The sequence below is a fragment of the Amphimedon queenslandica genome, unplaced genomic scaffold, assembly GCF_000090795.2.
Source record: "Amphimedon queenslandica unplaced genomic scaffold, v1.1 AMPQUscaffold_12910, whole genome shotgun sequence".
NCBI lineage: Eukaryota > Metazoa > Porifera > Demospongiae > Haplosclerida > Niphatidae > Amphimedon > Amphimedon queenslandica.
In genome coordinates this window covers 28,907-38,391 of record NW_003546854.1, presented here as the reverse complement: position 1 = coordinate 38,391, position 9,485 = coordinate 28,907, and the positions used below count along the sequence as shown (strand labels likewise).

The 9,485-nt window shown below is 34.8% G+C and overlaps 2 protein-coding genes across 2 annotated transcripts in view; one reads left to right on the top strand and one right to left on the bottom strand.

The window, feature by feature from the left end:
• The window catches only part of LOC105314454 (putative ankyrin repeat protein RF_0381), a 2,321-nt gene extending 1,596 nt beyond the window's left edge, over positions 1-725 (top strand). Inside the window, exons 2-3 of the mRNA XM_011408625.1 lie at positions 9-640; positions 684-725. Of these exons, the coding sequence (XP_011406927.1) occupies positions 9-640; positions 684-725 (674 nt within the window). The remainder of the gene's footprint in view (positions 1-8; positions 641-683) is intronic.
• A 1,085-nt stretch (positions 726-1,810) lies between these two features.
• On the bottom strand, positions 1,811-8,615 carry LOC100640007 (uncharacterized). The gene is made up of 7 exons (XM_003389884.3): positions 8,453-8,615; positions 6,502-6,664; positions 5,493-5,681; positions 5,376-5,434; positions 5,219-5,323; positions 2,761-2,866; positions 1,811-2,183 (listed from the first exon to the last, which is right to left on the bottom strand). Exons 1-7 carry the CDS (start codon positions 8,546-8,548, stop codon positions 2,104-2,106), a joined length of 798 nt encoding a protein of 265 aa, XP_003389932.1. The 5' UTR covers positions 8,549-8,615; the 3' UTR covers positions 1,811-2,103.
• Between the last annotated feature and the right edge of the window lie 870 nt (positions 8,616-9,485).

The window sequence follows — 9,485 nt, the reverse complement described above, 5'->3', positions numbered from 1 at the left end:
TGATATAGTGTCTACTATAGCAGCAGCTTACAAGTTTCTTAATATTGACATTTATTCAATTAATGAGAAGAGACTGACTCCATTACACTTAGCAGCAGCTAATGGTCACGTTAATACAGTCATGTCTCTCTTATCAGTGACTACTGGTACTACAAATCATGACGAGCTCCTTGGAGCAGTGGATGGTGATGGTTGTTCTTGTCTTCATTTAGCTTGTCAAAATGGTCACTATAGGATGGTACTGTATCTCTCTGAGGTGTATCCAGCTAATGTTTATAGTTTCAATAATAATGAGGAAGGATTGCTTCATGGAGCTGCTCAGAGTGGTAATAAGGATATAATTCAATTCCTAGTGGAATCACACGGTCTTGATCCAGAGTCACAGGATAAAGATGGAGTGACATGTCTACACATAATAGCAAAGCAAGGAGATAAAGAGATATACGAGTATCTTGTACCTCGTGTTAGGAATAATCCAACTCCTAAGAATAAAGCTGGTCGGTCTCCACTTCATTACGCTAGCAGACATTATGACATGTCAGTGTATCTGATTCAATCTTTTAATATTCATCCTGAAGACAAAGACAGTAATGGATTCACTGGTGTTCATGCTGCCTGTCAAGCTGGTAACATGCGACTGGTATTACATTACTTGAATAAACTAAACTGCAATTGTTATTTAGAAACACATGACTCTAAAGGTCTGTTGTATTTTGCATGCTTGAGCGGTCACTTGGAAATGGTTCATATTTTAATGGAAAAGTATCAGTTGAAACCAGTTGAAGGAGACATTGATGCAGCCCAGTCAATTAAAGGGAGAGAGTCTATAGTCAAATTGATGCTGAGACGCTTTTACTTTATAAAATTAGTACGAGAAATGATTAAAGAGGCAGAGAGAAGACAAATAATGCCTATTGCTACTAAAACTCTTCCTTCATTTTTATCTTCTTAAACTTTAACTATAATAATATATAATTGCATTCTAGTAATTGTGTTTGTTGTACTTCGTTCGTTTTAGTAATCCTTTTAATATATATGTATGTATTACCAATTCATCACATCACACTCATTCTCTACTACACTTGACATTTACACACACACATTCAATCGTTTAACACCATGGCATCAAATCTCTCTCTCGTTAACTCCTATACCTTCAAGAATAATGGAAACTTACTGTTAAGTAATTATTTGTTTTTGAAGCAGAGCAATTTTTTATTTTTGATGATGTTTCTATTGTAAAGTAATGCTCAGTATTTATTTATTATTTCTATTGGTAGTTGTTATACAATATGCAGCATTATGATGATTTCCTCTGGTTTATTATTCTTATTTTTGTTATTATAAATCATTCATTGTTGCATTGTATATTATGTTGTAGTGTTTATGAGCATTAATAGTTTGTGTATTTGTTTCTGCTCCACCTTCTAATGAAATGAGATTTTTTACATGCCTTAGCTTTTATACATTAACTGATTGTGTTTATATGCATTGATATTACTTGACAATAATTTGTATTGTATGTAATTGTGCTTTTTATTAATTACTATTATCATTATTTTGTCCAATTTTAATTATTGCTCTAATAATGTTAGTTTCATTATTATTGGCATTTGCTGCTATACATGTATACTTGCTATGCTGTTATTTTTTCAAATTGATATCAAAATAGTTTTTTTTAATAATATTACGTACTTCATTTCAAGAACATTGATCCAGTCAACTGGGTCATTCTCTTTAAAAAATAGGTTCTAGAAATTAGCTAGAAATTTTAAAGTTGTAGCTAATTTTTTGAAAAAATCAAGTGAAATTAAACTATACAAACAACCATCATAGTCCCCTGAAATGACAAAGGATTAAGTAAACTACACTAATAATATGAAGTCCCACAAAGATAGTATAATTATTATAAACATGCACCATACAGAACTAACTCACATACCAACACACACACTTTATGTTCAGTACATGTACATGAAGATATACACTGCATGTGTGTTATTCAATAATTAACATCAGAATAAACAATAGTAATAATACAAGTAACAATAAGATCAATAACCAATATAAAGTGAAAAGAATTATAAAAGAGAAAGACGATATTCATGGAAGTATATAGGAGCATTTATCACAAGTAGTGACTAATGGATTATTGGACCATTGACAACTGGGACAACTCCAATCTGAGGGGGAGAGAGAGAGGGTAATATACCATGTCCCAACTGAGTATGGACCAAGAAAAACTGGAATAACTTTGTAAAGGAATGTGGGATAAAAATGAGACTTGCACTTGCACAGGTTCTTAGTCGCCTAATGCCGCTTCAGAATCTCAGGTCTTGAGTCTCTCAACCCTTGGGAACCCTGAGAACCGGGTTCTCCCTATAAACCCAATGGCATACCAAAGCTAACCACATTGACGTTCTATGATGTCATAGTTTACATAACCACATGTGGTCGAGTGCCCAAACTGATCATTCTTCTTTTAAAAAGCTAATAGAAAGAGATCTTCTGATAATGATGGCCTTTATGAAGACTAGCTGACTCCAGAAGCTATTGTACTGCTTATCAGGAAGAACAAGACTATTTTAAGAGTGAAACAACACAGCCAAAATATCGGCCATGTCTCTATGAATATCATTATAAGATGTCATTAGTGACGTAGCTACATTTTTCAAATTCCAATGCAGCTGCTTCCACTTCCGGTCCATTCTCAGTTGGGACATAGTATACATGTACATCATCATTATTATCATAATTTACTGCTGGTGCTTTTTCTCAGTGATGGTTGCTTCCTTTGTCTTTCCTGTTGTATATCATATCTTAAACTGCTCTGTATACATTCAGCCATATATAAATCATCATCACTCTATGAAGGAATTAAGAAAAAAATTACTTATTACTAGACGAATGTAAAACATTAAAGGGGTGAGCTTAAGCAAGCAATAAATTTTAACAAACTAACTATACTCAGTCTCATGCATAAATTGATTGAACTTTAGCAGCTCAGAACTTGAAGTGTAGCATAGTTTTTCATCTACCTTTGTAATCAATGCATGAAGTTTTGCAATTAAAGATAGCTACTGTAGAAGCAGTCACTGCACAAATGATAAGGTTAGATAGGCAACTGTAGCAATGTAGTCCAAGTTAGTTCAGGCTGTGACTGACATTCACTTAATCAGAGTCATTCACATGAATGTTTTAACAAGATGGCATACCTGCTCATCTGGACAGTAGTACAGTAAGTCCAGTAAATCAATAATGTCAACAAAAACAAGTTTCATAGTTACTTTATTGCATCTATAACCTGATATAGCTGTTGGAGAAGCCTTTGAACAGAGTTTCTGTCTCATTTTGCTGCTAGAAAACTTATGACTTCTTTCCGTATATAGGTCGCCATTTTATTTTATTGTGGCCATTCCCACTTGTAATGAAATATTGAAAACTGAATTTATAATGCATAGCATCTACCATATTATGCATAAATAGGGATGACGTACGTGTACAGACACACAAACAGACAGACATACTTGTCTCGTTTATGTGGGGCTTGCTCAGGCTCGCCCCAATAACTACATGTACATTCTAAAATCCTAATACATGTACATGTACATGCATCCTGTGCTGTGCAAAAAGATTGAGCCAATTCCAAGCGCAAATATTTGAGCTACAAGCATTTATAAATTTGAATCTAATGTACAATGCTGTCTTAAAATGTACATGTACATGTACATGTATCATCCATGCAGTACAAGATATAGTGTCATACTAAATTATTCCTTAAGCCTTTAATGCCAATTATACGTAACTGTAATAGAGAATCCTTATTATCCTGTTTCACAAATACACTACGTGTATGTACATGTTCATTTGCAATCTGTGATTAATAAAACTAGTTTGTACACAAATGATTACTGCATGAATGCTGGTAAAACTTCAAAGAGACTTGTCTTGATCTTAGAGTCATTGATACAGACAGTACAGGCACTTCTTCTGTATGTGTGTGTGTAGGGTGAGTTTAGTAGTAACACACGTAAGTAATTAATTATAATAACTATTCTAATTAATTATTTACGTACACATGTTACTACTATCAATACTACACATTAATAAACCATCCATTAAAAACTACTCAATCACAAATCATAAGGTGACACAGACAGAGAAATTACTGTATAGTGGGAAATTTTGGAGGGACTAAAATTTGGCGAATTGCTGAAATTTGGTGATTAGCAAATTTTAACTTGGCAAATTTGTGGCCATGTGCCATTGAGCATGCATTTAATGGCTTAAAATTGCAGATATTTATTTTGGTGAATGGCAATCAAAACGCCGAATTCACCAAATTTAATCCCCTCCAAAATTTCCCACTATACAGTATAATGTTCGTATCTTGAAAATTATTTGTCCGAATCAACTCAAACTTTCTACACAGCATTAAGGACATCAATGTATCAGAAAATAATAAAAAATGGGGGTGATTTTGGAGCAATTTTTTGGAAAAAAAACCATGGGCTGTCACCTTTGTCTTTTCACAATTGGCCAATTTCTTTAAAATGGCCATAACTCAAATACATATCGGAAAATGTAAAAAAATTGGCGGTGATTATAAGCCATTTTTTTGGAGAAAAACATTGGCCATAGCCTTTGCTATTCCCAAAAATTGGATAATTTCATGCCATAACTCAAAAATATTTTGTCAGAATCACCTCAAACAATCTACATAAATGTAGCACAAGGACATCAATATGTATGTGTATGAGAAAATGCAATAAAATTGGAGGTCATTTCAGAGATATTTTTTGTAAAAACCATATGCTATAGCCTTTGCTTGTTTAAAAATTGACATTTTTTAAAAATGGCCACAACTTAAATTTTTTGTTGGAATGGCCTCAAACTTTCTACTTAGCATAAGACAATCAATTTGTATCAGAAAATGTAATAAAACTGGGAGTGATTTTGGAGCCGTTTTTCAGAAAAAACTATAGGCTATAGCCTCTGCTTTTTTCAATATTGTCCAATTTCTTAAAATGGTTGTAATTCAAAAATTTATAGTTGGAATCACTTCAAACTTTCACACACATGTACATGTAGCATAAGGACACCAATAAGTATCAGAAATGTAATAAAAAGTGGGGCATTTTGGAGCTCGTTTCTTAAGATACTCATAACTAGAAAATTATTTGTTGGAATTGGCTAAAACTTGTAGTGCTTTCCTTACCACACTGCTTTGACTTGAGTATCTTTTCATTTGTTCTAAACTTTGTAACTTTTCTCTCACTTCACTCTGAGACTTTGCATATCTTTTTAATAATACATCATGTTCCTATTAATAACAATAACAATAATATTTGCAAGTAATTACATTATCCTCTTACAGCTTTAATATTTTGTAACTGTTCTCGTTGAAGTTTTAAAATATTTTCTTCAGCTGCAGCTGTACATTGAAAGAATAATATTTATAATTCATTTAATAAAATACATGTCATATGTACTTGATTGTCTAACATGATGAGATGTGTGAGACACACCCACTTGATAAGAGGCTCCACCCATAACCACACCTGCTTCCTTAGGAGTATAAGGGACACTGACTGGCATCGTATCAGGTACTTGAACAGAATTGTTATAACGATGTTCATAGTGTGGTTGATTAGGGGGTGGGGCTTGAGACTCGTGAATATCTGTTGAGGAGAGATAAAGAAGAAAATACATGTACAACTAGTATTTTTGTATGGGGCAAAATTTTGACAAATTAATTGCTAATTTTTGGCAATTTGCAGGTTTTCCATGTACTGTACACGTAATCTGGTAAATTGCCCATGTATCATTGAGCATGCACATTTACTGTAGGCTGGGTTTTGATTGCGAGGTTTTTTTGATTGCGAATTGCGAATCTGGAATACATCTCGCAATAAAAAGAATCGTAATTAATAATAATTGATAAACGCTACGCCTATAATAATTAATAAGTGCCACACCTGTCAATCATTTTCTCTACATGTGTTTCATTTACAGCATCATGAGTGGTATCCTGTGCTATTTTCAGCCCAAATTACCTCATCTAGTCAAGTCCCAATGCCACCTAACATCTTGAAGGAAGTTAATTAAGCTGTGGCAGTAGTAGCTTTAGATGGCAAAGGAGAGAAACAAGACAATCAGTTAACTTGTGAGTGTGGCTAGCTAGGCTAGCATCTCGCAATTGTTGGAAACGCAAACTAGTTATTTTTTCAAATTCGCAATTTATTAGATACGCAATCAAAACCCGGCCTACGGTATTGCACAAAATTAATGGTTTATAATGGAGGATTTAATTTCGGTGAACAACTGTCAAAATACCAAATTAGCTAAAATCCCCCATGATCCAAATCTGCATAGTTGTTATCAATCGAGCAGTGGTTTCAATTTGCGGGTTAAAATGACAGCAAAATATTCAGCAAATCATCATTGTCATCATCTTGTACAGTAATAGCATTAATAGTACATGTACATGTGCATACGTACTTGGAGTAGACGAGAGTTGTGGGTGTGGTCTAGACATGAAGATATTCTGTGAATTATGGACACTCCTTTCAGGAGGTATTGATTCAGGACTGTGTATGGAGGAGCCTGCAGTCCAGTAATTCTCACGTAGTAAAGTAATACAATGATTGATGTCACCTTTACTCTGTAAAAGAGAAGAATGAGAGAGAGGGTACCGTATAGGGGTTATATTTCACTGGTAATAAATTTCGCAAATTTCGCGTTTTCATTAAATTCGCAAAATTAAATTCCACAGAAAAAGGTGTAGCACATTAGTAAAAATGGCCGCAGAAGGTAAGATTCGCGAAAATTTATACCAACAAATGGCAAATCTGAACAAATTCGCGAAATTTTATACCAACAAAATAAAACCCCTATACGGTAATTCATCAATTTTGAGCCAGCTTATTAGTACACGAATGTTATTTTAAGTGTAATACATGTACAAGTACATCAGATGCATTTCATGGTGGCCATTTTGACAGAATAAAATTGCAAGGGAAAGCCAGCAGTTTCTGTCCGAATAAAACACAAATACTGCTTGAAATATCTTATAATTTTACAATAAAAAGGTAAAATTGAAAACCAGTTAATTTTTAAATTAAAATGTATATACATGTACTGTAAACCATTCATAATTGTGCACCATAAAATTTTTAACTTTTGCCTAATTCTGTTAAAGTGGCAATAATATGCAGCTAACATATTACTTGGTTACCTCAGTTGTAAAAACAATGAATGTTAATCTACTTACCACTGCAAAACATAATAAAGCTCTTGCACAGATGTAATCAACAGGGAGGCAGCTATAACTGTCCGCCATGTTGAGTGGTAAGAATGTACATGGTAGAATGGGAAAAATGGAAAAAAATCTGAATAAATTCTGCAGCTGACATTCCAGGCTAATGCAAGGTAGGAGATAAAGGTATTGTTCTACAGCCAAGTATGATATCTCATCAATAGAAAATCCAAATTTTTTCTATATCTCCATCTGTTCTGTGTACATTCTTGCCACCCAACATGGTGGCCAGTCATAGCCACATCCCCCATTGATAACATCCATGCAAGGCTCTACATAGACCTCTTGAGCTGTGAATAACTAAGTGTATGAATATCATTATTTTGAGATACGGTATCCACCTACACGTAACAATTGGCCGCCATTTTGGATGGCAAGATTCAATGAAGAAGGAATGGAATAAACTATAAAATGATTTGTTTGACTGGTCTGGAACTGTTTCAAGCTACAAAAGTTGGTTGGAAGAATGCGTGCTACCAAGCATCTCATAAAACAGATTTGGTGCAATGTGAAGCAAATTCTTTACTATAGCTTGCTTTCTGCTTTTGCTCATTGGTTCACCATAGAAAGATGCCGTCCATGGAATTTATTTCCTTCTCTACCACACCCACTGCCATATTTACTCTTGTGACATAATTCCTTCTTAGCTCAAGAGGTCTATAACTTGTTAACTTAATAATCCCAAGCCTAACTGTAGAGTACTTAGATCAGTTGTATGCTTGTATCCTAACATACAACAGATACAACTGTATGGACTACACACTAGTAGCAGCAGACTACATCACCAGGGTTCTATCTAGAAATTTTTGTTTGGGGAGGAAGCCCAGAGCAGTTGACCGGGGGGAAGGTTGTGTACATACATGTGTATGTACATGTACAGTACATGCATGCAGTTACAGAAGTACACAGGGCGAAGCTTGAAGTTTTGGGGGGGGGGAAGATGAAGAGTTTGGGGGAGAAGCTTCCCCCCACCCCCCACTGGATAGAACCCTGATCACAGTAGTGATACAGTGTGACATACACATGTACGTGACTGATCAACACCTGGCAATCCTAGTCTCGCCAGCCAGACCAATCCCGTCTGGCTGGCGAGACTATGGCAATCCTAAGTCCTAATCCTATTACTGGTATTACCTTCTTTAAGAAGTACGTTAGTATATTGTCAGGTACACCGTCGCCCGCTCTTTGTCTGAGATGAGCTAACTTGTCATAAAAGGCTGGATCATCCATAATATACTAGATCAGAAACATGACTGAGAACTCGGGACTATACTAGACGGCAGCCATTTTGATGACGTCATTAACATTCACACCCCAGAACCCCCATCACGGGGTCTCAGCAAATTTTGAGCAATTTAAAAATTCATTAAAAATCCTGAAGGTCTTAGACAAGCTTGCACACAATGCACAGGTAAATCACAGGCTCTGAAAGAAATACTCGCGCATCAGCTTTGACTTAAATTCCAAGTTGGCCTGGATAATCTTCACAAACTTGAAGTACCTTCCTCCAGATCACTCCTTTATTGCAGCAGTCCATCCATGCATCTCTGGAACACTAGTATTACTGAGAGGCTGACGACATTTGACTATGTAACAGGTCATCCACTCTTACATCAAGTGCAGTACCAGAACTTTTGAATAACCTAAGAACATCACTAATTTGAAGCTTCCCATCTATAACGGTTTGTGTGTGTGTTTTTGCATGTGCATAGGCATAGTACTTCCACATCTTACTTCCTAATAAGGAGTATCATTGCTACACATTATAATGAACCAATTAAAAACTACAAAATCATAAATCAAAAGTATATATGCACACTCACACACAGAGACAATGAGACAATTAATGGACATCAATACTAGAAATTGTAAAAATTAGGGCTGATTTCAGAGCTATTTAAAGGAAAGAAACATGGTTGTAGTCCTTGCTATTTTTTAAATTGGAAATTGTTTTTTTAATGCTTATATTTTGAAAATTATTATTGGAAAAAGCTCCTTTTATTTGTACCAATGTAGTAAAATTGCACAAACTAATAAAAGGTTCACAGTGTGTGTGGTCCAATATTGTACCTGTGGATTAAAATATTACATGTACCACTGGATCTTCTAACAATCTTTAATATGTCAATCTTAACAGAGAGCAATTTGATAGAAACAAATTCATTAA